Source organism: Rhinatrema bivittatum, chromosome 2 (assembly GCF_901001135.1).
Source record: "Rhinatrema bivittatum chromosome 2, aRhiBiv1.1, whole genome shotgun sequence".
Taxonomy (NCBI): domain Eukaryota; kingdom Metazoa; phylum Chordata; class Amphibia; order Gymnophiona; family Rhinatrematidae; genus Rhinatrema; species Rhinatrema bivittatum.
The window spans coordinates 681,056,020-681,083,310 of NC_042616.1; the positions used below are offsets into that span (position 1 = coordinate 681,056,020).

The 27,291-nt window shown below is 42.2% G+C and overlaps 1 protein-coding gene across 1 annotated transcript in view; it reads left to right on the forward strand.

Moving 5' to 3' along the window:
* STMN2 (stathmin 2) overlaps positions 1–27,291 on the forward strand; it is a 179,442-nt gene that overhangs the window by 90,824 nt on the left and 61,327 nt on the right. The window contains exon 2 of the mRNA XM_029591525.1: positions 27,123–27,218. Coding sequence (XP_029447385.1) covers positions 27,123–27,218 — 96 coding nt within the window. The remainder of the gene's footprint in view (positions 1–27,122; positions 27,219–27,291) is intronic.

A 27,291-nucleotide genomic window follows, 5' to 3' on the forward strand; every position in this document is an offset into this window, starting at 1 on the left:
TACAGATCGACAACTTATTGAATTCTCCATACTTCCGCATGAAACGGAATTGACCCCCCCACGAATACGGATCGCGTACACAACGAAAACTTTTTGCCTGCACATCCCTACGATGTACTCATATCTCCATATTTTCTTTTTTATCTTGCAAGGAATCCCTGATGCTAATGTGCTCACCCCACATAAAATCTCCTCTGCTGAGCACCCACTAGCAATGTTCCCCTTGCCAGGCACTATGAAGCCACCCCAACATTTTTTGGCCCCGGTGCAACCTCAAGACCTTTATTATCACCTGTCTCCCCTGCCAAACCTGCTTTTGCATTAACCCTCTTCCTTTTGAATGCCCTTATTGCATTCTCCATCACATTTGCCAATGACATTTTCTCATCACTGGAATCTACCTTAAAGTCAGAGTCAAACAATAACTCCATTAAGTTCATGGCATTTTTGGCAAACTTACCACCGCAACCTTTTTTGTGCTTGTTGTGCCTCTGGGGGGGGAGGTCATCGGTTGAGCTAAACCCTTCGGATACTTCCGTGGCTAGGCTGGAACTAGAAACACCTTTCTCTAGCATATGCTGCCTCAGCCAGGTGGTACCGTGCTTTTTTGCTTGTTGCCTCAGCTCCAACATTAGTGAGTCAAGCTCCATCTGCTTCCCTGTTGCTGATCTTCTCGATGTCCCTTTAGGGGCCTTAGTGGCTTTCTGCCCTGCCATTCTAGATCGCGTAGCATGTGTCATGCTGGGTTTGATGGATCCTTTTGATCCTTCTTTAGCGTTGCCCTGTTTTTTTTTGCCGCCTGTCACCACTGTCCTCTTAGGCACCATGCTAACTCATGATAGTGATCTGCTAGGAATAATTCTGATAATAAAAATAACATTAGTTTCATGGACCATAAGCCAGTGCTTCAAACTCTGCTGCAGCCTCGGCCTACCAATACTGGCAATTCAATCTGGGTAACTGCTGCTGCTGTCTTACTGTCTTACTTTTTTCTTTCTATATATATCATTATTAAGCTGCTTACAAAACCCCATTTTATTTTCCTTCCCAATATGGCCACCACCACCATGAAACTGACTAAAATGGCTGCTGTGCCTTCTTCCTGCCCCACAAAATGGCTGCCTCCCTTTGACGTGCTTCATCTATGTCAAGCATGAAATCTCTCCTGTCCTCCAGATCATGGCTGGGCCCCAAAACTCCAAACCACCCAGAGCCATCACAAATACAAAATGCTGCCCCAGAGCCACTGACCCGAAACACACAGGTGGCTTCCGCTTCTGAAAATGCGCTGCTCCAACTCATGTGGCCCCTTTTCATGTGATTCAGTTAAAAGCTTTAGAGTGTGTTTAAAGACCTTTCAGGTACATTTTTAATCGGCCAAGTACATAAAAAACAGGGGCTACACGCGTGGCTGGGTCTTGCGCATGCTGCTCGCATTTTCAAAGGGGCCCGGCCATGCGCATAACTCCCATTATGCGCAGAAGTGCCGGGCCAAAGGAAAGGGGCAGTCCGGGTGGCGGGGGGAGGGGCTGGAGGCAGCTGGTACAGTGGCCTTTTGCTGCTGTGCCAGGGAAAGGACTGCAGGTGCACGCAAGTTGCTTCTGCTCCAACGGAGCAGTAAGCAACAAAATAAAAACAATAAAAGGTAGGAGAAAGGGTTTAGGGGGTGGGGAGGAGAGGGGAAGGGAAAGGAGGTTAGATAGGGTGGTAGGGAAGTTCCTTCCCAGTCCGCTCCTTAATTGGAGCGGACTGGGTGGGAACTGGGGAAGGCCAGGATGCATCACCGCACGAAAATAGTGGAAGTCTGCTCACATATGCGCGCGCAGATTATAAAATCCAGCACGCATGAGCGCGCGGCCCCCGGATTTTATAACATGCGTGCATGTTATAAAATCTGCATGACCATATGTGCGCGCCGGGAAGTGCACACACCTTTAAAAATCTACCACTTTTTGTTTAAGGCAGCTTATTTTTAATCTATTATGATTTTTATTTTTATTTGTTAATTTTAATTTGTTTTTATTTGAATATTTTTAATATAAGTTATTGGTATTGTGCTTTTAGTTCTTTTGCTACTTTTATCATAAGTTTTATGTAAGTATTCTTATTCATTGTCTAGACTTATTTTTAGTGTTAGGAGATTCATAGATTTTAATAAATGTAAATGTAAGCCCACTTCTGACCCTGCCTATTGCCCTCCTTTCTCTTCCCACTCCCCCATCCCTTTCTCCACCCTACCTACATGTTGATCCCTGCTCCCTTATTCTTTCTAGGTGCAGGGATCTTTCTTTTCAGCAGTGTGTGTGTATCTCATGAATGGAAGGTAGACACACAAAACTGATGGTATGCACTCATACAGGCATATCTGGGGAGATCTCATGAGCACTGGAATCTCAGATGTTTTGAAATACAGTAAAATTTGTATTCAAAATCCATAGAGAAAACATGATAAGAGAGAGTCTACAGCAGTGAATGAGTCCTCTCTGAAAGCTTAATTGAGAGAAATATGCTGAAAATTAAAATGGACAATTTTAATGAAAGAATAATGGAATTGGAGATTAATATGAATCAAACATAGGTTAGAGTGGCTGTTTTGGACAAAGGGAGAATGATATGATTTAGCAGTTAACATAATAGACTTACAATCAAAAAATCTGAATCAAATCCTACTTCCGTCACTCACATTTGCTGTGGTTTGGGTAGTCACTTTATCTTCCAGTTTTCCGGTAAGAGTGGAAGATTTGGATTAAGGATTAATTGTGCTTATATGCAATTTGATATATGGTGCCAGCTGAACAGTGAAATAATAATTGTAAAATATGGGAAAGCAGAGAGGAATCTAACAACCTTAATTGCTAACTGGGACCTTAGTAAAGGATAATATTGTATCAAGGTGAAAATATACAAAACAAATGAGAATGTTCTGAAACATGAAAATTTACAGTGCATTTATAAAATTAATTATTTCATTAATTTATTTTCTATTTGTAATATTTTTGCTCATGTTAAATTGCAGTACCATCGCTATTAAAAAAGTGAGAAATTACTCCAAATGGGATTTCTTTGCAACATTTTCCTGCGACATTTATGGGTTTCATTCCAATGGCATTACACAGCATAAAAGGAAATAATGTGACATACGCCAGCTCCCATGATTTTTCATATGAGGAAAAAGAAAAGGAAAAGGAATGAATACATTTTTCCTCCCATAGGAAATAATGGAGAAAGGCCCACCAGACTAATTCCAGTTCTGAACAGAAGTAAATATACTTGGGGGTAGAGACCCCAATAAGTTGAATAAAAGCTGTATATCTAGATGGCTGAATAAGCTTCGGGGATAGAAGTGGAGAAGAGCCTGATAACTTTTTTAAAATGTATTTGCTCAGAATTTTGCAAATAACACTTGAAAGCACATTGAATAGTGGCCAAATCTCCCATTTTGTAAGAGCAGATATTTGGGAACAGTCACTATATAATACTGCTGTTTATCTCCTGAAGGCCAAAACTGATGGGGCCAAATCAACACCTTTATGGACAAGCATTTGTAAGCTACCCAAACCTCTGCACAGGCATGACCAAATGTTTTCTTATAAAATTGGGCTCAATTTTAAAACTGTAAGTTTGCTTTGAAAATTAGCAGGCATGTGTGGCATATGTGCACATTTATGCCTGCATGGGAGCAAGGGTAAATCTTCATGAGCACGTGTCGGGCATACTTTCAAATTTAGGAAGGATGCATGCAAATAGTTTTTCCTGCAGTAACTCCACCCTTGGGAATGTCTCTTTCAAGTATATGTAAAAGTCACCATAAAATTGCTTCTGCACATACTTTTATGCCTACGACCCCTGGAGTAATTTTCAGAAGGCCTGTGTGAAATGGCATTTTATGTGCATATATGCTTTTGAAATTTCACTCCATTATTGCTAAATTTTGTACATTGTTTCTTTGCCAATACCGAGAAAGGTGGCACGGTAAAGAATAGTCTGGCCAAACTGAGTGCATTTACAAGCTCCTGAATGATCGCTGTCACCTCTGACTTTAATTTCTAAGGACAGCGAGATTAAAATAATTGTTTTATCCATCACCATTCACTTTCAGAGGGTATTCCATGCATCCAGAACCCTTTCTATTAAAAAAAAGTATTTCCTGATGTTACTCCTGAGTCTACCACTCAGAACCTCATATCATGACCCCTTATTTTTATTTATTTATTTCTTTTATATTCCACTTTTTGACATCTCAAAGCAGATTACATTCAGGTACTGTAGGTATTTCCCTATCCCCAGAGGGCTCACAAATATTAGATTGTCACAAAGATTACATATATGATTGCAGATATGTAAGTGTTTACCTTCTGTCAATGAAGCCATGAATTACAAGCATAATTCCTCTCCTGCAATCACTCATACCACCCTCCCCCCCCCCCCCCCCCCCTCCCCCACACACACCCATTCCCTCCTCCCCATCTCTTGCATCCATATCCTTAACTCCCCCATCATATATACATCAGCTATCCAAATACTCTCTTCCTTCAGAGATCCCAAATCATATTAAATGTGTCCAGGTGCCTTCCCCCAGATACCTGCCTCCCCATGTATTCCCAAAAAATGTAGATAAAATTCAGAACAGACATAAATGAAAACTATTCCCAAACTGTATCATCTCACAGCATTACCACAGCAGTAATCAGTTCATTTAAACTTGAAAGTATGCCCTGAGAGGACACTCCATGATAAGTTGCTTTGGATACTTAAAAAGAAAATCAAGGTTAAACAGCAACTATAAATCCCCACACTGAAAGAGAGATCAGAATAGCGTGAGCAGATCAAGTGTGTATAAGTCCAATTGCTATGTCATCTGGGCTAACTATAAGCAGCCTCTCAAGCTGTCGGCTATCGTCTCTGGAAAGATAATGAGCTCACGACTCCTCAGTTGCAGTTATGACAGTCTGTCTCTAAATTATGCTGCATCGAAATACAAACTTCCAGTTCCACCACATTGACAACCTCAATGTAAATATAGTTCAAACTACAAAATGGACGCCCACCGAGTGGGAATTCTCCTAAACACGAGCATCAGCACCCAAACAAAAGTTATACCCTGCAACTCAATCAGTTTTTCAGCCCCATAGGAAGCGCTAACAGAACCTGGCCAAAAAGAGCACAATTAGCTCTGAATAGGGCTCCCTGGGGTACCATCTTCTTTCCAACCCAGCGACATTTATTGTCCCCAACAACCTTTGGTAAAACTGCAGGTTATGAAACAGCAAAAACCAGGAGGACATTTCTCCATGCAAATTGACCTTAAATTCTCAGACCAAAAACATTGGTTCAGCCGGGGCATACAAAAAGACATTGCACACAACTTCTTGGCTTGGACCACAATCCGATTTCAGAATCTTCTTGCCAAAATCCGATTCAGCATGCAAAAAAATCCCCAAACTTTAAATATCGAACAAGATTGCTTGTCCCAAGCTCAAATTCCAGGGCCAAAAGTCAGAAATAAAAATTAAATTTCCACGGCTCTAGTATCGACCCCCAACTCATTAGTTGGTGCTGCGATCGTATGTAGGAAAGCCCTTGCTTCTTTCGCCAAATCGCACTATTTTATCTCCTGTGCAAACCAAATCTTTAGCTTGATGGGGTAAATGAGAACAAATCTAGTTGAGAAATCTTGAAATATTAAGAAGTATTTCCCATCATATAAAAGCTCTTTCTTTTGTGATATTCTTGAAAGATCCTAGCTTTATGAGCATAATTTAAAATTTTTGCAATGACGATCCTCAGTTTAACTCTGGTCTCTGGCGCACGTGGTGAGTGCACTCAATCTAGAAACGGATCAGCTCTGTTAATCCTAGCTCCACAGCAACCATTGTTCAAGGATTTCAAGCAGTTTTTCTTCAGGGATATTATCTGCGAATCCCAAAAAGTGAAGCTTAGCTCTTTGGGACCTATTTTCTAGGTCATCTATTTTTGCATCTTGTGCCTCCACCAGCTTCTCAAGTTTATCCACTTTTCTGGTTAGTGCCAGGGAATCATCTTCCACTAGCCTCACCCGGTCCTCAACCCCTTTGAGCCTCAAATGAAACTCCATCAAGGAACCCTTTACCTCTGCAAATTGTGCTGAGAGATCTTCAAATTTAGAGTTCAGGGCTGCCACCACTGCTACTTTAAGCTCAGACATGGCTGTCTCATTCAGGCCTACCACCGGAGAGGTATCCTTAGCGGCGGCCATTTTCACATCTGATATCCTCAACTTCTCCTTGTCTTTTTTTGTCAGTTGGGTTGACATATCCTTTTAATTAGCAGTTAGCATAGGTATGGGACAATGTATTTCCCTGCTGATGAGAAATCTTAGTCAAATGTGTCACCCCTATCCAAATAGAACTTGGATTAAGGGGGAAGGCCTTCAGAGCTCATAGAATTCACTTCTTCCCCAACTCACCACATCATGTGATCTCCGAATGTGGCGGGGTTGGGCACTCCAGTAAAAAGGGAAAAGGTGATGTCACACTTGAACAGGCTCAAGAGCTCCATATTTTTATAAGAAACCCATATGTTGCATAAAGAACATTTAAAACTTAAAAAACAAGGGATGTATCAAGTATTTGCAGCTCAAGGCTCTTCTAATAGCTGTGGGGTAGCAATTCTGATTCAAAAATCCATTTCTTTTTAGTTACAGAAGTTAATAATGGACCCTAATAGTAGATTTATTATTATATTGCAGAGTTTACTTGGGAAGCCAGTGATATTAGGAATGGTTTACGGTCCCAATCAATATGGTCATAAATTCTTCACAGAGATAACGGCCCAGGTTCTTTGATTGGGGAGTTTTCCTATAGTGCTGGGAGAGGATTTTAATTGCTTAGCTGATTCACGGATCAACAATCTAAAGGGGCTAACTGACCTTTGGGAACATCTAAGGGGATTCCCTTTATCTGTGATGTTCTGCAAGTTATAGATGCATGGAGAATTTTTAATCTGTGCTCTAGGGACTTTATTCACTATGCCTGTTCTAGTGACTCAAAAGCTCGGCTGATTACTTCTTGATATTGGACAAATTGTGTTCTAGGCTAGGTGGGGCTGCTATTGAAACCATGGGCATTTCTGATCTCTGCCTGTATCCTTTGTGATGCAGGGCTCTAATTGGGGGATTGACTACTCTAATTGGAAAATGCCCATTGGCTTATTTAAGACCAGGGGTTTAAAGACTTTCTGCTTGCTAGATGGCAGGAATTTGAATCTAATAATGCAGAACATAAAGGGGAACTCACACAACGATGATTCAATGTTCTCTCAACCTAGCTTGATGGACTCTCTAACTGGGTAACATCAAGCTAGATTGAGAAAACATTGTACAAATCTCATCATTGTGTGAGTTTCCTCATTCTGAAGGACATCAAGTCTTCACAAGACTGCACTGTTCTGTTCATACATCTCACTCTGCATGTCAAAGTGGCCCCTAACCCCTACACTACTATCTAAACCTCACCTCGAGTTACTAGGTGGGCCTCCTATAGTAGCATAAATAGCTAACAACTACAAGGACCTTATAGACATTCTCTCTCTCTCTCTCTCTCTCTCTCTCTCTCTCTCTCTCTCTCTCTCTCTCTCTCTCTCACCATAAAACATACCCCTCTTCCTATCACAGCTAGTGCCCTCATCATTAGGTTGTAACGCAACAGGCTTGTTGATTTATTAGTATTGGTCAATGAAAGCTGTTGTTATGTAAATTGTTGACTTATATTACAATTAATAAAGATCATGATAGGAGGTTCTGAGTGGAAGACTCAGGAGTAAGATCAGGAATTTTTTTTTTTTTTAACAGAAAGGGTTGGAGATGCATGGAGCACCCTCTCAGAGTGAATGGTGACAGATAAAACACTAACAAACTTTAAGTAGGCATGGGATAAGCATAGAGGATCTTTAGATGAAGCATGATCTAACAGCTCTTTGTTTCAGTGTTTAAAGTGCCCTGCTCCAATAACTGAACAACGAGTGCTGAGGCTGTCTGAATGAATAGAAAAGTGGAAAAACTTAAAATGTTAGAAGTCCTAATGGAAATGCAGGAAACCATGCAACCAGGTCTGTCTGACAGGCTGCAGTGGAGCCTGTCAATCATGGAGGATTCTTTTTACGGGGAGAAGCTCTTGGCTTTTATGGTCCCGATCATGGTGTCTTGCTTTCAGTATGTGTAGATAGTAGCTGCATCCCAAGGAGTGAGATGCTGGACAAATCAAACAGGACCAGGCTCTGGTTGTTAAAATAAAGTTTACTGATTTGGCAAGGATTACATAAAAGTCCATTTGGCCATAATGCTGAAGTTACGTCTGACTGCTGGTACATGTGTGTATTTCTCTGTAGGTAGGTGTCCTTGATTTCAGGCATCTGCGTAGTAGGGATGTGAATCGTTTTTTGACGATTTAAAATATCGTCCGATATATTTTAAATCGTCAAAAATCGTTAGGGCCATGATACAATACCAATTCCCCCGATTTATCGTTAAAAAATCGTAAATCGGGGGAAGGGGGAGGGCAGGAACTTACTTACTTGCCGTAAACCAATGGCAGGAAAACCGGCACACTAAAACCCCCTAAAACCCACCCCCGACCCTTTAAATTAAATCCCCCACCCTCCCGAACCCCCCCCCCCCAAATGCCTTAAATTACCTGGGGGTCCAGCAGCGGTCCGGAACGGGCTCCTGCAATTGTTCAGCGGAACCCAATTGTTCAGCGGAACCCCCCGTCGTTCAGCGGAACCCCCGCTGAATGACCTCCTGCAGTCGATCTCCTGCCGGCGCCATTTTCCGTACGGAAAATGATTCGCGGCAGGAGATCGCTCCCGGACCCCCGCTGGACCCCCAGGGACTTTTGGCCAGCTTGGGGGGGGCCTCCTGACCCCCACAAGACTTGCCAAAAGTCCAGCGGGGGTCCGGAACGACCTCCTGCAGTCGAATCGTGTTGGTCTATGGCCGCCGCCATTTTGCGGCCGCCATTTTGCAAAATGGCGCCGGCTGAAGACAACACAATTCAATTGCAGGAACCCGTTCCGGACTGCCGCTGGACCCCCAGGTAATTTAAGGCATTTGGGGGGGGGGGGTTCGGGAGGGTGGGGGATTTAATTTAAAGGGTCGGGGTGGGTTTTAGGGGGTTTTAGTGTGTCGGTTTTCCTGCCATTGGTTTAGGGCAAGTAAGTACTTCCCTCCCAAAGTTGATGATTAAGGCATTTGGGGTGGGGGATTTAATTTAAAGGGTCGGGGGTGGGTTTTAGGGGGTTTTAGTGTGCCGGCTCACGATTTTAACGATTTTCACGATATTTTAAACACCCAAACGGCAACAATACGATTCCCTCCCCCTCCCAGCCGAAATCGATCGTTAAGATGATCGAGGACACGATTCACATCTCTACTGCGTAGAGCTTCCATGGTGGTTTTAATTGTGCAAAGCTCACCTAGCAGCTAATCAGGAATCCTTTTGGAGGGGGTCCCCACATTCACAGCAAAAACAGTCCTACCTGACTCCATATCCTTCCTGGGCACAAAGTCCATCCTGGTCCCATGGGTGGAGATCTGGGTGGGGGTCTCCTGATCTTGCACATTCTCTTTAGTTTAGTTGAGGAGAAGTCACAGAATATGCCACAGAATATCCCAGCTAAGTTAGTGTCTCATTCACTATGCCATGTTAGAATATTTAGCAAGTGAAAAATGTTGGTTTTTATACAGAAAATGCCCAAAAGTGGACATAGAATGAGCTATGTGAAATATCTTGCATTATTTCATCCCACAGCATTGTGGGCCCTGAGAATGCCCACCCTAGTGATATAAAAAACCCTGGGTGTCTGTTTAGACCCTTGTCCCAGTGCCCCTCTGCCCTTGCAGGAGGCCCATATTTGTGAAAATAAAAAAAACATTTTTGAGATGGAAGCCCTGCCCTGCATCCCAAACCCCTCCCTTTCACACAAAAATCCGGCCTCCTAAGGCTGGGAGGCCAGGACCCTCTCCCACCACCCTTGCACTCCCAGACTCTGTTTAAAAATAAATGTCCCTGGTGGTCCAGTAGACTGTCCCACCCACTACCCATTGGCCCCCTTTACAGAAAAAAAGCTCTCTGCTGGTCTAGTGAACCCCCAACCCCCACCGCTGGACCTCCCCCCTCATATATATATATATATATATACACATACATACACACATGTGCACACAGACACACACACACACACAATATTTCTGTCTCCCCTTCCCCTCTCTCAAAATACACTCCATCTCCACTTCACTTACAAAGATTTCTACTTTTTCACAGAATCTATTAGAACCTCTTTACAGTTATTTGTTCCTGAGCTTCAACCACTTACAAAATCATATTTAAGATTGTAGTTCCATTTATTCAGTAACATAGATGCAATTATCAGTAGCAACAATACCAGAGTTTGTGTATGTGTGTGTTAGTGTGTATGTGTGTGTGTGTGTAGTGGGGGGAAGGTTATGCATAAATGGACTTAGAGCTTTAATAGGTTGACCTGAAAAGTTGTAACACAGCAGAGCTGAATGGTAACTAAAGATTTTCAGATTACCTACTTATGACTTCTGAAGCTAAAACAAACATACCATTGTAGCTCCCGCCTTGATAAGCTCAGGGAGGCTCATGGGCCAGGCCTAGCCCCATGATCTCTTAGGGGTTCCCGCATAGGAGGAAAAGATCTCCTTTTCAAGGCCCTTAGGGCCGGATTTTTTTTTTTTTTTTTTTATAATGTATTGATTAGGTTTTTCAATGTATAATACAAAAACAGAATAACACTGTGAGCTACAGACATTATACCATACTTTGAAATACAAACATGTAATATCCAACTAATTAATCCATTCATTTGGCATCTGTGGCAGAAAAAACCAGTGTGAGTAAAAACTTTGAAAGACTTTGATAACTGCCAGGAATGAAACCGGTTTGACTATTAAATTTTTGTCTTAAGTCCCAACATTGATATCTTAGTTGTAACCCAAAGGCATATCACCCTCCCCCATCCCTCCCTCCTCCTACCCCCAATATTCCCTTGCAATGGCCTTAGTAATAAGCCGTCATAATAGGAAATCGGGGGCGGGGCCAGAGGCACAAGCATAAGCAGTACAAAAAACAAAAACAGTCTCTTTCAGCAATATCAGTCTTCTCAGACAGGTATGCTCCCTGGGGTAGAGTCCCTTTCTCCTGGATCTTTCCCCAGTATCTGTTCAGTAGAGTAGCTGTCCTCTTTTCTCTCACCAGCTCTTGGCATTTGGATGAAACTCTACCTGAACTCCTATGTCAAACAGGAGCTCCACTGGACCTCTCTTCTGGTGGGTAGTCTCCTTCTTCCAAGCACTCCCACAGAAAAAAAAAAAATCCTCCTAGGCACACATTTTGCGGAAAATGTCCAGATACCTGAATAAGGTATCCTCATCTACCTCTTCTCCTGAAGTTTCTGCTGATCTGCATACATCACTTTCTCCAAGACTTAAATATTTGCATTTCTTCTTACTCTTGAAAGGTGGAAGGAAGGCAAAACAATTATCGGCATGGTTAAAAGGTGAGGTGAAAGAGGCTATTCTAGCCAAAAAAAATTCCTTCAAAAATTGGAAGAAGGATCGATCTGAAGAAAATAGGAAAAAGCAAAAGCATTGTCAAGTTAAGTGTAAAACATTGGTAAGACAGGCAAAGAGTGAATTTGAAATCAAGTTGGCCGTAGAGGTATAAACTCTTAAAAACTTTTTTAAATATATCCGATACAAGAAATCTGTGAGGGAGTCAGTTGGACCGTTTGATGACCGAAGGGTTAAAAGGGCTTTTAGGAAAGATAAGGCCATTCAAGAAAGTCTAAATGAATTCTTTGCTTCTGTGTTTACTAATGAGGATGTTGGGGAGATACCAGTCCCGGAGATGGTTATCACGGTTGATGAGTAGGATGAACTGAACTAAATCACTGTGAAGCTGGAAGATGTAGTAGGCCAGATTGGCAAACTAAAGAGTAGCAAATCACCTGGACTGGCTGATATGCATCCTAGGGTTCTGAAGGAACTAAAAAATGAAATTTCAGATCTATTAGTTAAAATTTGTAACCTATCATTAAAATCATCTATTGTACCTGAAGACTGGAGAGTAGCCAATGTAACCCCAATATTTAAAAAGGGCTCCAGGGGTGATCCGGGAAACTATAGACCAGTGACTCTGACTTCAGTGCTGGAAAAATAGTGGAAACTATTCTAAAGATCAAAATCACAGAGCATACAGAAAGACATGGTTTAATGGAACACAGTCTTGCCTCACAAATCTGCTTCATTTTTTAAAAGAGGTTAATAAACATGTGGATAAAGGTGAACCGGTAGATGTAGTGTATTTGGATTTTCAGAAGATATTTGACAAAGTACCTCATGAGAGGCTTCTAAGAAAACTAAAAAGTCATGGGATAGGAGACGATATCTTTTCGTGGATTACAAACTGGTTAAAAGACAGGAAACAGAGAATAGGATTAAGTGGTCAATTTTCTGAGTGGAAAAGGGTAAACAGTGGAGTGCCTTAGGGATCTGTACTTGGACCGGTTCTTTTCAAATTATTTATAAATGATCTGGAAAGGAATACGACAAGTGAGGTTATCAAAATTGCAGATAATACAAAATTATTCAGAGTAGTTAAATCTCAAGCAGATTGTGATACATTACAGGAGGACCTTGTGAGACAAGAGGACTGGGCATCCAAATGGCTGATGAAATTTAATGTGGACAAGTACAAGGTGTTGCATATAGGGAAAAATAACCCTTGCTGTAGTTACACAATGTTAGGTTCCATATTAGGAGCTACCACCCAGGAAAAAGATCTAGGCGTCATAGTGGATAAAACTTTGACATTGTCAGCTCAGTGTGCTGCAGCAGTCAAAAAAGCAAACAGAATGTTAGGAATTATTAGGAAGGGAATGGTTAATAAAACGGAAAATGTCATAATGCCTCTGTATCGCTCCATGGTGAAGCCACACCTTGAATACTGTGTACAATTCTGGTCACCGCATCTCAAAAAAGATATAGTTGCGATGGAGAATGTATGGAGAAGGGCAACCAAAATGATAATAGAAGGATTAGGGGGCACGCCATGAAGTTAGCCAGAGGATGTGGTTAGTGCAGTTAGTGTAGCTGGGTTTAAAAAAGATTTGGATAAGTTCTTGGAAGAGAAGTGCATTAACTGCTATTAATCAAGTCGCCTTCTTTCTGACTGGGGTGGATGTGAGTGTACGAGACAGTGAATGTATGAGACCATAAGAGAGATAGTTTGAGCATATTACACCAACTTTGATGTCTTTACATTGGTTACCTGTGCATTTCAGAATACAATATAAGGCGGCATGCCTAATACATACCATTATCTATGGAGAGAGAACAGAATGGCTTAACGCTGCGTTGCGACTACATGTACCACAAAGAGACCTTAGATCCGCTAACAAAGGTCTATTGTCTATTCCTTCCATTAAAACAGCACACCTTAGCCAGATTCGAGAAAGGGCACTGTCTATCACGGGATCAAAGCTGTGGAATTCACTACCAATACAACTAAGAATGCAGCAAGAAAAAAATAAGTTTAAAGCAGAACTTAAAACTTGGCTATTCTATGCGGCATATAATGAAGATAAGAAATAGGCATCAATGTAACTGTACAATCACAGGTAGCTCTGACTTTTATTAACCTCAATACTTAAAGCATGTTTTATGTTTTTAGTATTTATTGGTTTAATATTTATGGCTTCAGACATTATTTTATTAAGATATCTTTTATTCTTACTTGTTAAATTTTATCTTCTATTATTATTATTGTTTGTAATTTACTTTTATTGTATTTTATTGCTATGTTAACTGTTGTGAAGGCTACGCCGAGACAACGGTATATAAGCACAAATAAACCTTAAACCTTAGGGTGTGTCTTTTTGGGATTAATAACAGTCTCGTACACTCACATCCACCCCAATCAGAAAGAAGGTACAAAATATAAAAATTAATGGATGACAACAATAAGTTTCATCATTTCTTTGACAATTTTAAGAAGATTCAAATAATCTCCCTGAACATCTTTCAACCCAGCCTTGGGGCTGAAGTAAGTTGCGTGCGATCCCCAGCACAGCGGCAAATGGCAACTGTGCCGGGAGCCTCTGGTCCCGCTCCGCCCCCTGGACCGCCCCATCCCAACCACCCCTTTTTGCAAGCCCCGGGACTTACACGCATCCAGGGGCTTTACGCACATCGCTGGGCCTTTTGAAAATAGGCCAGGCATGCTTAAGACCAGTTACGCATGTAACCTTTTGAAAATCTGCTCCACTACACGCATTTTAAAACAGGCCCAGCCACGCACATAAAAACCAGTACGTGCACAGTTTCTCAGGGGGAGGAATCACTCCTCGGCCTTGGACATTTTCACTTGTGGAAAAGTCCTTGCAGGACTCACTTTGTATTGGACAGATCCCCAGGTCCCATTAGTCCATGGGCTGGCTATTTCAGCACCCTAGATCACTGTAAGTCCTTCTTTTTCGAAGCTCTAACCTAAGGGCAACTCCCATCAATTTGATCCAGAATTTATTTCTTCCCAGGACACATGCTCAGTCAGTCAAACTTCCCATAGGTTAAGGAGACACAACACTCAAAAGACTAACACTCAGATGCCTTTATACATACTAATAACCATAACCCAGTAATCCAGTATCACACAAAGTGCCATCCAGAGGACACTCTGAAATAATGCAGATTCAAACATTCAAACATTATTCATAACACAATGGAAATTCTTCGTTCTCTACTACTCAAAATATCTTGTACTACTAGAATCGAGACGGACACAAGTTTGAGGGTCTTCTCACACTTACAAATTCTCTTCAGTCACCATGTGCATGTGTGGGCGGTGCGCGCAGGGGGACACACATTTTCCCTAAATACGTGCTGTGATGCAATCAGGTCTCCCCCAGTTCCCTACCCCCCTACCTAACCTTCCTTCCTCTTCTCTTCTCCTCTCCTCTCCTCCCCGACCTCTAACCCCTTCCTATCAACTTACTTTTTTTTGTTTCATTACTTACAGCTCCCCTGGAGCAGAAGTAATCTGGCCGGCTGCTGGCGCATGCTTCCCCAACGTGGGGAAGCACGCGCCAGCAGCCGGCCAGATTACTTCTGCTCCAGGGGAGCTGTAAGTAATGAAACAAAAAAAGTAAGTTGATAGGAAGGGGTTAGAGGTCGGGGAGGAGAGGAGAGGAGAAGAGAAGAGGAAGGAAGGTTAGGTAGGGGGGTATGGAACTGGGGGAGACCTGATTGCATTGCAGCACGTATTTAGGGAAAATTTGCCCCCCCCCACCCCCCACCGTGCACACTGCCCACACAAATGTTCATGCAGATTTTTAAATCCGGCACACATGTGCGCATAACCATCAGATTTTATAACATGCATGTGCCAGCACGCGCAAGTTATAAAATCGGCACGTCCATGTGTATGTGCCGGGAACTGCATGCACATGGACAGCCGCATGCTGTTTTTAAAATCAACCCCTTTATGTGCCCAAAGAATTCTTCAGATCCAGTGTTCAATTTTCCAAGCACTAAACCACACTCCTGTACCATATTAACCCCATCCATCAAGAAAACATCCTTTGTCTGAATCCATTGTATTGCTTTGACTCCAACTTCCATCCACCTCTCTCTGCTTCCCAACCATATTTTCAGCTCTTCGTAATCACTGCTATTCAATCACTTCCTTCCTGGTACTTGCAAACTGCAGTTGTCACCTCCCTGCTTAAAATTATTTGTGTTCCTGCAGGTCAAACGTGGGAGAAAAGCACCCAGCAGCCGCAGAAAGGAAAGCGCTTTATCCTACATATAATCACAGGCGTTTGCTCCTGCATGTAGCCCAATTATGATAATTCAGGGAATAAAAGAACAAAAATTCTAAATAAAGCTTTTATGATACCCAGCTTTAAACCTCCTGCCATAATTAATTAGCAGTGTGTTGTAATTAGTCATTGCAAACAGCATGGAGTTGGAGGCGTGTGAATCTGGAGCAAGGCATAGTTGGGTTTAAATTAGAAGTAATAATGAAAATTTATGAAATATAAAAAGGAAAAAAGATCTTAAATAAGATATAGACTATTTATATCTGATGTTTTCATTTATGTTTAAAAAGAAAATTCCTTTCCTGCTTCTTCAGACTTTTAAAATAAATAATCAGGTCAATAAACAAAAATTCATAATAGACGAACTCAAGCTCTGTGAGAAGGAGCAGTGGGATAAAAGCAGCATATAGATACAGACATTGCTGCGTGTCCCGCTCGCGCCCAACCCACTCCCGGGTCCGCTTACCCTTCCTCCTCGCCAGCCAGTCCCGGGTCGGCCTCCCTCGCATCTGCCGCCAGCTCCACTCGGCCACGGCGTTCCGTGGCGGCATTCCCCGACGCTTCATCTCACAGCTCCAGCCAGGCCTCACAATTACCGGCATGGTTAAAAGGCAGGGCTCGGCGTCCTCTGTGGCATCGGCCCTGCCCCTAGGCATGCGCGCGCGGACTGACCGGCATCTTAAAGGGCCAAGGGCGGGTCCCAGCTCCGCAGTGCATCCAGATTGATTCCTGTACAAAAGGAAGTGTCTCACATCACTTCCTTGCCTTGGCAATCGGGTAGATCACCTAGTGATAGCAAGTTTTCCCTCCTGCGTTCTAGTGTCTTCTGTGTCTCCAGTTCCAGTGTCTCCTGTGTCTCTAGTTCCAGCGACTCCTGTGTCTCCCGTTCCAGTGTCTCCTGTGTCTCCAGTTCCAGCGTCTCCTGGTCTCCTGTTCCAGCGTCTCCTGCTCCTTCATCTCTCCATCCCTGGTAGTACCCTTTGGACTGATCTCACAGTACTGACCTTTGCCTGTTCTTGATTACTCCTTGATTGCTGCCTGACCTGACTTCTGCCTGGAATACCATCTACTCTCTGATTGCTGCCTGACCTGACCTCTGCCTGGAATACCATCTACTCTCTGATTGCTGCCTGACCTGACCTCTGCCTGGAACTCTGACTATTCTTTGATTGCTGCCTGACCTGACCTCTGCCTGGAATACCATCTACTCTCTGATTGCTGCCTGACCTGACCTCTGCCTGGAATACCATCTACTCTCTGATTGCTGCCTGACCTGACCTCTGCCTGGAATACCATCTACTCTCTGATTGCTGCCTGACCTGACCTCTGCCTGGAACTCTGACTATTCTTTGATTGCTGCCTGTCCTGACCTCTGCCTGGAACACTGACCACTCTCATCTGCCACTTGGAACTCGACCTCCTGCTTGACCTGACTATGCACAGACAGACCTCTGTTACCGACCCTGCCTAGCTGATCATTCTGCATCAAGACTCTTGCACTGATTCTCACTATACATTCGGACACCTATTCTGGCCTCCTGCGACCTCTGGACTTTCTTATCTGAACACCGAACGCGCACCCTTGTTCGTGGTGGGCACTCCCTTGAACTTTCTCTATAGGAGACTCTGTGAGGCCCTCCTAAGATCCGGCGGCCAGGGTAACCAAGGGCTCAACCTGAGGGAACCCCGGGTTGCTATTGGTGAAGCTCCAGCTAGCATCTGTCTCCTCCTGTGCTCCGCCTCCTGGTGGCAGGCACTCTCCGTGTCCGACTGGAGGGCTGTACCAATCCTGCAGCATGCCTTTCTAGGAAAGGGTACTTAAAATGGGATAAAACTGAAAGGAGTGGGAATTAAGATTATAAACAGTAGAAGAGTCAATTTTCAAAGCTTTACCCACTTTGCTTCAAGAGTTAGACAGCTAAATCATCGTATTTGATAACTGAGCTCGGCTGAGCAACTAAATTTAGGTATGAGATGCCGGACTCAAATATTTCATCCTTATCCTCTACCTGGATGACACTTAACCTCTTCTTGTATTGCCCATTGGACTCTTCTTTGTAGACAACATGTAAATGTGAAGGGGAGGTTTTGCCCTTAAGAGCTGGTGATGTCACTGGCCCATACATGAGCATATAAAGTGATGCATAGGGTACTGGGATGATCCTTTCTCTTTTAATTTAGATACTGGTCAATGAGGTTGTGTGGGTGCTGCAGGCTAATAACAAATCTGCCCTTCAACTTCTTCATGGAAGGAGAGATTCCAATAATTTTCTCCTAGACACTTGTCCTAATTTTTTATAGAATCCCTGGGAGGATCATGGAAACATCTTCCAGGAGAATCTAACCTTAGAAAGTTTAGTCTCTTGATATTTTCATCACAATGGTAATAAATGGAGATTGCTGTTGCTGTGAACTGAGCTGCTTGTGCCAGAAGATAAACTCTTTATTCTAAAGATGAGGTCTTGTTTTTGCTGCTCTTGCTGGGCTCTTTGCCTGTGGCTTAGCTTCCTCAGTATCTTTGTATTTGTTTTCTCTTGTGTGAGTTACAATAAATTTTGGCAAGTTGGAACTTCCAGTGCATGTGCCAGACTGAATTCATTTCAAAGTCTGGGATTGAAAAAGTGCAAGTGCTTAAAGGTTTCGCCAAAGATTTTTATTCCAAAGGAGGTAACTGTTAGAAGCACAGAGAGAAGTTTTTGTCTTTTCTCTTTCTGGTAAGATAATTTCCCTTGGGCCAGGACCACTGCACCATCTGCTCTACCATTTTTAAAGAAATCCTTAGCCAGTGAAAGGTTTGGACTCCCAGGCACTTTTTGTATTTTATGTACCCTAAAATAGAGTTACAGATGCCTAGCTTCATAAGGCACCTAAATTTAGGTGGACAAAAAATGGGTGACAACAGGGCTAGGATTAGTCCAGGGGAAGCAAGTTAGGTGCCTAGCATTAAAACCCTGTTCCTGAGAGAGCACTGAATATTGAATTGCTCTCAGTATTTTTGAGGGAGTATTGGGAGCAGAATGTTATTTTTATGGTGACTGAAGAGAATTTGTAAGTGTGAGAAGACCCTCAAACTTGTGTCTGTCTTGATTCTAGTAGTACAAGATATTTTGAGTAGTAGAGAACGAGGAATTTCCATTGTGTTATGAATAATGTTTGAATGTTTGAATCTGCATTATTTCAGAGTGTCCTCTGGATGGCACTTTGTGTGATACTGGATTACTGGGTTATGGTTATTAGTATGTATAAAGGCATCTGAGTGTTAGTCTTTTGAGTGTTGTGTCTCCTTAACCTATGGGAAGTTTTGACTGACTGAGCATGTGTTCTGGGAAGAAATAAATTCTGGATCAAATTGATGGGAGTTGCCCTTTCTAGGTTAGAGCTTCGAAAAAGAAGGACTTACAGTGATCTAGGGTGCTGAAATAGCCAGCCCATGGACTAATGGGACCTGGGGATCTGTCCAATACAAAGTGAGTCCTGCAAGGACTTTTCCACAAGTGAAAATGTCCAAGGCCGAGGAGTGATTCCTCCCCCTGAGAAACTGGCAGAATTAGAAATTATAGGAGAGTCAATTCCTCCACCTGAGGAAAAATGACGAGGAGATGAAGGAGTCTCCTGAATTGAGTGGAGACCCAGAAAGAAATGGAATGTGGACGGGACAGGAGAATTCTTCAAATTACCAATGGAGAGGCCCATGACAAAGGAAGAGAGGTTCCTGAGGTCATGAGGTTGTTAGTAACCCATGGGGTAAGGTGGGAGTGACTGGAGGAATATTTGGGGAGACCTCTATGTCTCTAAAAATGATGATATGGGAGAAAATTATGAGGAGGTGGAATAAGGGTGAGAGAAGTAAAGGTGGTGGGGCCACTTGGCAATAGTGATCATAACATGATAAAATTTGAATTAATGACTAAATCTACAACTCTAGCACTAAACCTTAAAAAGGGAAGCTTTGATAAAATTAGGAAAATAGAAAAAAACTGAAAGGTGCAGCCACAAAGGTTAAAAGTGTACAATAGGCATGGACATTGTTTAAAAATACCAGATTAGAAATGCAGTCCAGATGTATTCCACACATTAAGAAAGGTGGAAGGAAAGCCAAACAATTGTCAGCATGGTTAAATGATGAAGAGAAAGAGGCTGTTTTAGCCAAAATAACTTCCTTCAAAAACTGGAAGAAAGATCCATCTGATGAAAATAGGGAAAAGCATAAACATTGGCAAGTTAAATGTAAAACATTGATAAGACAGGTGAAGAGAGAATTTGAGAAGAAGTTGTCCCCAGAGGCAAAAATCATAATAAAATCTTTTAGAAATGTATCTGAAGCAGGAAGCCTGCGAGGGAGTCGGTTGGATCCTTAGATGATCAAGGGTAGCACTGAGGGAAGAAAAGGCCATCATGGAAAGACTAAATGAATTCTTAGGTGTTTACTTATCAGGATGTTGGGGAGATATCAGCTCCAGAGACATTTATCAAGAGTGATGATTCGAATGAACTAAATCAAATCACGGTGAATCTGGAAGATGTAGAACGCCAGATAGACAAACTGAAGAATAGCAAATCACCCAGGGTTCTGAAAGAATTAAAAAATGAAATTTTAGACCTTTTACTAGACTAAATTATTAGACCTAAATCCTCCATTGTACCTGAAGACTGGAAGGTAGCCAAGGTATCACCCAATATTTAAAAGGGCTCTAGGGATGATCCGGGAAACTATAAACTAGTGAGCCTGATGTCAGTGCTGGGAAAAATAGTGGAAACTATTCTAAAGAAAAAACTCACAGTACAAATAGATATACATGATTTAATGGGACACAGCTAGCATGTAAGTCTTGCCTCACAAATCTGTTACATTTTTTTGAAGGGGTGAATAAACATGTGGATAATGGTGAACCGGTAAATGTAGTGTATTTGGATTTTCAAAAGGCATTTGACAAAGTCCCTCATAAGAGCCTACTCTGAAAATTAAAAAATCATGGGATAGGAGGAGATGCCTTTTTGTGAATTGCAAACTGGCTAAAAGACAGGAAAACAGAGAGTAGGATTAAATGATCAGTTTTCTCAGTGGAAAAAGATAAACAGTGGAGTGCTTTTGGGTTCTTGCCAGGTTCTTGTGGCCTGGTTTGGCATCTGTTGGAAACAGGATGCTAGGCTTGATGGATCCTTGGTCTGACTCAGCATGGCAATTTCTTATGTTCTTATGTGCCTCAGGGATCTGTACTTGGACACTGCTTTTTAATATATTTATAAATGATCTGGAAAGAGGTACGATGAGTGTGGTGATCAAATTTGCAGATGACAAAAAACTATTCAGAGTAGTTAAATTGCAAGCGAATTGTGCTAAATTGCAAGAGAACCTTGCGAGACTGGAAGATTGGGTATCCAAATGGCAGATGAAATTTAATGTGGCCAAGTGCAAGGTGATGCATATAGGGAAAAATCACCCTTGTTATAGTTACACAATGTTAGGCTCATATTAGGAATTACCACCCAGGAAAAGAGATCTAGACGTCATAGTGGATAATACATTGAAATCGTCAGCTCAGTGTGCCTTGACGGTTAAAAAAGCAAACAGAATGTTAGGAATTATTAGAGTGAATCGTGTGATCGATCGTCTTAACGATCGATTTTGGCTGGGGGGGGAGGGAATCTGATCGTTGCAGTTTTGGTTTTTTTAAAATCGTTTAAATCATAAATCGGGGGAGGGCGGGAAAACCGGCACACTAAAACAACCCTAAAACCCACCCGACCCTTTAAAATAAATCCCCCACCCTCCCGAACCCCCCAAAATGTTTTAAATTACCTGGGGTCCAGTGGGGGGTCCCGGTGTGATCTTCCACTCTCGGGCCATGGCTGCATTAATAGAAATGGCGCCGGCGCTACCTTTGCCCTGTCATATGACAGGGCAAAGGTAGCGCCGGCGCCATTTTGGTTCCTGTCCCCCGACGTCACGAGCGCAGGAGATTGCTCCCGGACCCCCGCTGGACCCCCAGGGACTTTTGGCCAGCTTGGGGGGGCCTCCTGAACCCCACAAGACTTGCCAAAAGTCCAGCGGGGTCCGGGAGCGACCTCCTGCACTCGGGCCGTATTGCCGTATTGCAAAATGGCACCGGCCACACGGCCATACGGCCGGTGCCATTTTGCAATACGGCCATACAGCCGGCGCCATTTTGCAATACAGCCCGATTGCAGGAGGTCGCTCCCGGACCCCCGCTGGACTTTTGGCAAGTCTTGTGGGGGTCATAGAGGCAAAAACTTACAATAAAAACTTTTTTAAAAAATCTAAACCAGAAAGTCTGTGAGAAAGTTGGTTGGACCAATACATGATCAAGGAGAGTAAATGGAGCACTTATGGAAGACAAAGATAGTGGAAAGACTAAATTGATTCTTTACTTTTGGTGTTTACTGAGGATAATGTTGGGGAAATACCCATGCCAGAAATGGTATTTAATGGAGTTGATTCAGAGCAACTGAAACAAATTATGGAGAACCTGGAAGATGTAATACAGCAAATTGACAAACTAAAGAGTAGAAAATCATCTGCACCAGATGATTTACACCCGCGTACTGAATGAACTAAAAAATGAATTTGCAGACTTAGTAGTAATTTGTAATTATCTATTCTATCTGAGGTTTGGAGGGTGGCCAATTTAATGCCAATCTTTAAAAAGGGGTCTAGAGATGATCTATAAAAGTATAGACCATTGAGCCTCATGTCAGTGCCGAGAAAAATCATAGAAACTTTTCAAAAAACAAAATTACTTAACATATAAATAGACAATGTTTAATGGGACACAGACAACATAGATTTACCTAAGGGAAGACTTGCCTCACAAATCTGCTACATTTTTTAAGGGGTTAATAATTGTAGAAAATGGTGAGCCAGTGGATATAGAATATCTGGATTTTCAGATAATTTGACAGCGATCTTCATGAGAGATTCCTCAGAATGTTAAAAAGCCATGTCCTATTCTGGACTACATATTGTTTAAAAGATAGGAAACAGAGAGTAGGACTAAATGATCAGCTTCTCAATGGAGGAAGTGGAGTGCCATAAGGATCTGTAATGGGACTGGTGATTTTTAATATATTTATAAAAATTCTGGAAAAGGGAAAAATGAGATGACACAAAATCATTCCAAGTTGTTAAATCACTGGTAGATAGAAATTACAAGAGGACATTGTGAGACTGGAAGCCTGGGCATCCAAATGGCAGATTAAATTTAATTTGAACATGTGCAAAATGACACATATAGGGAGGGTTTCATATCAGGAGTCACCACCCAGGAAAAGGATCTAGACATCATCGTGGACAATAGGTTGAAATCCTTGACTCAGTGTGCAGCGGCAGTCATAATAGCATAAAGAATGTTAGGAATTATTAGGAAAGCAATGGAGAATATCATAATACCTCTGTATCACTCCATGGTGCAACTGCTTACAGAGTACTGTGTGCAATTCTGGTCACCACGAGGTCCATATTCAGAAGCATTTAGTTGGCTAACTCTGAAGGTAATATTGGGTACTTATCCAGCTAAATTCTAGCTTGCTAGTAAGTTATCCAGCTAGAATTTAGCTCGTTAAGTTAGGGGCATTCTGGGGCCATACTATAACTGAGAGGAATTGAGTTAGCCAGCTATGTTATCCAACTAATTCCAATATTTAGAGTTAGCCAGTTAATATAGCCAGCTAAGGGGGTCATTTTCTATCCCTTTCACATGCGAGAGCTAGATAGGGGCGGAGTCGGGGCAGCGTCGGGACCGGAAGAGGAGGAGTCGGGGTGGCATCAGGGTGAACGCGGTGGAAACTTCGCTGGCGGCAATAAGGTAAGACCCGTTATCGCCACCAGTAGCACCACCAGTAGCACTTCCGAGGCCGCTCCGAAATCGGAGCGGCCTCGGAGGAAACTTTCCTTCCACCACCCCCGCACCTTCCCCTCCCTTCCACTACCAAACTCAAACCCCCCCTCCCCCCCCGGCCCTATCTAAACCCCTCCCCCCCACACACACACACACCTTTATCTGAAAAGTTACTACTGCCTCCGGGCAGTAGTAACTTACGCGCGCCGGCGCAGCAGGCCCCGACACAGGCCGCTGTGTCGGGGCACTCGGCCATGCCCCCGGACCGCCCACACGCCCCTGAACACGCCCCTGATCTGACACCACACCCTCGACTGCCCCTTTTTGCAAGCCCCGGGACTTACGCGCGTCCCGGGGCTTGCGCGCGCCGCCGAGCCTATGCAAAATAAGCTCGGCGCGCGCAGGTGGATTTTAAAAGGGTTATGCGCGTACCTTATGCGCGTAACCCTTTTAAAATCCGGCCCATAATGTTTTAGTTAATTTAATTTTTATTTAATTTAAAATGTATAGGCCACATTATCCCATGTTCTAAGCGATTTACATACAAACATTCAGGAAATATACCATAGCTGGGTTTAAAAAAGATTTGAACATGTTACTGGAAGAAAAGTCCATAAACAATTATTAACCTGGTTCACTTAGGAAAAGCTACTGCTTATCTCTGGGCATAAGCAGCATGGAATCTTTCTTCTATTTGGGAATCCTACCAGGCACTTGTCACCTGGATTGGCCACTGTTAGAAACAGAATACTAGGCTTGATAGACCCTTGGGCTGACCCAGTATGGAAGTTCTTATGTACCCAAATTTAGGTAAATGAATAACAGCCTAAATCTAAGCATCCCAAGTTCTAGATACCTCATTTTGGGAGATTTTTCAGCTAGACACCTATTTTTGGCTGAAACCTTGCCTATATTTAGGGTGACTGAATTTTGAAATACATAGCACTCTTTTTACTAGGATATGAATCCCAGTCCTAATAAACATTAATAGAAAGTGGCACGCCTGTAGCATGCAACGCACGGTGAGCTCCCTGCAGACTTTCACTAATATAAGGATTAGGAAGCTTCTGAGGTAGCCTACGGACTGAAGCTGCTTTTCAGCAGCTCAAAGGTGTACTTGATTAAGGACCTGGTGAAGGAAAGAAATTAACAGCCAGGCCAACAGGGTGGCAACTATTATCATCTACAACAGCCGTGCTCAAACCTGTCCTTGGGGCCACCCCAGCCAGTCAGGTTTTCAAGATATCTCTAATGAATATGTATGAGATGTATTTGCATGCACTGCTTCCTATGTATGCAAATATTTCTCATGCATATTCATTAGAGATATCCTGAAAACCCAACTGGCTGGAGCCGGGGACCTGAGGACCAATTTGAGCACCCCTGATCTACAAGCACATAATTTAAGGTTCACACTATTAAATTATGAACACATAAGAAGACTACAATGGTTCTAGAACATGGCACAACATTTGGTTTTTCTTTATATAGAGGAAGGAAAATTTTATAATTGTGCATAGTGCGTAGTGAAGTAAAGTCTGTGTGTACCTTTCATGTTCAGACCTCACCCCGAATTTTCAAAACAAACATATGCACGTAAATTCACTTCCAAAATTCATGTGCAAATGCCCCAATATACGCACAAATAAACTTGCAGAAAGTTTCATCTCTTCTTCAGAGGGTGTAACTTATTTGGGTAAACTCTTGCACACACGTTTTAAAATTAAAGGTTTGTGCATAAGTTCCAGCTCCATCCTACAACTCCACTCCTTAGAATGCCTCTCTGCAATAAATGGGAAAGTCTGCAGCTGGACTGACCCTGTGCTATTTTATAATAGCCATATATGTTCATAAAAGCAGTTATTATGAGCATTAATGGCTTTGAAAATTAGGCCCATAAGCCAAAATCAGACACTACATGTGGGTAATTAACTTATTTCTGGGGCACTTAAACTCATTTGGAATGAGTAGCCCTCCTTTTTAGATCATGAGGCCATTCACTCCTGCGAGTTCCTTCTATCTTTGTTTCTGCTTTGTCATCTTTTGTAGCCTTATGGTTCTCAACAAAACAATATTTAATAGGCCATGAGCAAGATAGCAATCAGATTTCTAACTATAGACTCTGTGATACACTTGACAGTGACAAAGAACAGGTTTCCATATACTTGCTTCATTTTTTTTTTTCAAGAATATTTTTACAGCCTTCTTTCTTATTCGTTCTCCCTCATCCCTTCCTGCATTTATTTATTTATTTAATCTTTTGTTTATTTATTTATTTTAGATTTTTATATTCTGCTTTTCGGCACTCCAAAAGGATTACGTTCAGGTACTGTAGGCTTCATGCACCTTCCTATTCATAGTCTCCAGCTGCTGCCCTGTTGCTAATTAGGAAGAGACAATTTTCACTTAATGAAATCCTCACTATAAATTAGAATTTGGCAGTGGGTATGTAGGATTGTCACTTTAATTAAACAAGCAGAGCTCAGAAAACAACCTCTACAGTTGACTTTGTAAATTAAAGTAATCTGGGATCAATAGTTACAGGATGATATAACCTCCATCTTGTTTTACAAATAGATCTTCTATGCTCTTTATACATTGCAAATACAATTGCCTGCAAAGAGATGACTGACAGTTTAATACATAAGCTTCAGATTGACAGATTGCTGTCATAAAGAAAGCTCTCTCTATGTGTAGCACATCAAAAGCAGTATAAATAAAGTTAACCTTCACAAAACAACACAGCCTATGTTTTAATGAAATCTAAAAAAGGATCAATATAAATACAGTCATAGAAGGTCAAAGTGATATGATCCTCATATGGCTTGCATTTCATGCCTCATCTAATCTTTACATCAAGCCTTGATCTATAGTGGCTTTGCTGAACAGCTAATACAATTGGATTCAGTGCAGGTTCAGTGTCTAATCTGTCTCTACAACTTGCCTTTTTGAGATAACGTTAGGAGGAATGATGAAAGATATAGTGCAATTTGTAATCAAAACCCCTCTTTATTTTAGAAATTGTAGAATACTAGCTATTTGTCCTTAGATAAGCACATGCCTAAATATACCATAGAATTGGAAAGTAGCATACGCTCACAGTCTCATGATTGTGTACCTTGTCAGGACCAAGAGACTGGGTCTCTATCTCAAGACATATAGCTAATAATACTGATGAAGATGGATATATATTGCTACAGCTGATTATGTGTTTTTTTAAATCGGAAATAACTCATGGAGTGGGCATCAGATATGTAAGTGATTCAGGGAAAGGTCCAGAGAGTCCAATGCAAATCCTCAGAGCCTACTCCTCACCAATGTGGCTAGAACCTAGCTTTAAACAGGAAGAGACATTTTAACATGCTAACATAATCCTTTTGTTTATTTCAGCCTACAAAGAGAAGATGAAGGAGCTGTCCATGCTGTCCCTGATCTGTTCCTGTTTTTACCCTGAACCTCGCAACCTAAATATCTATACATATGATGGTGAGTTAAAATGGAAATCAGCCTACTCGTTAAGGGGCAGATTTTAATACCTAAACACAGGCGTAGATTTGTG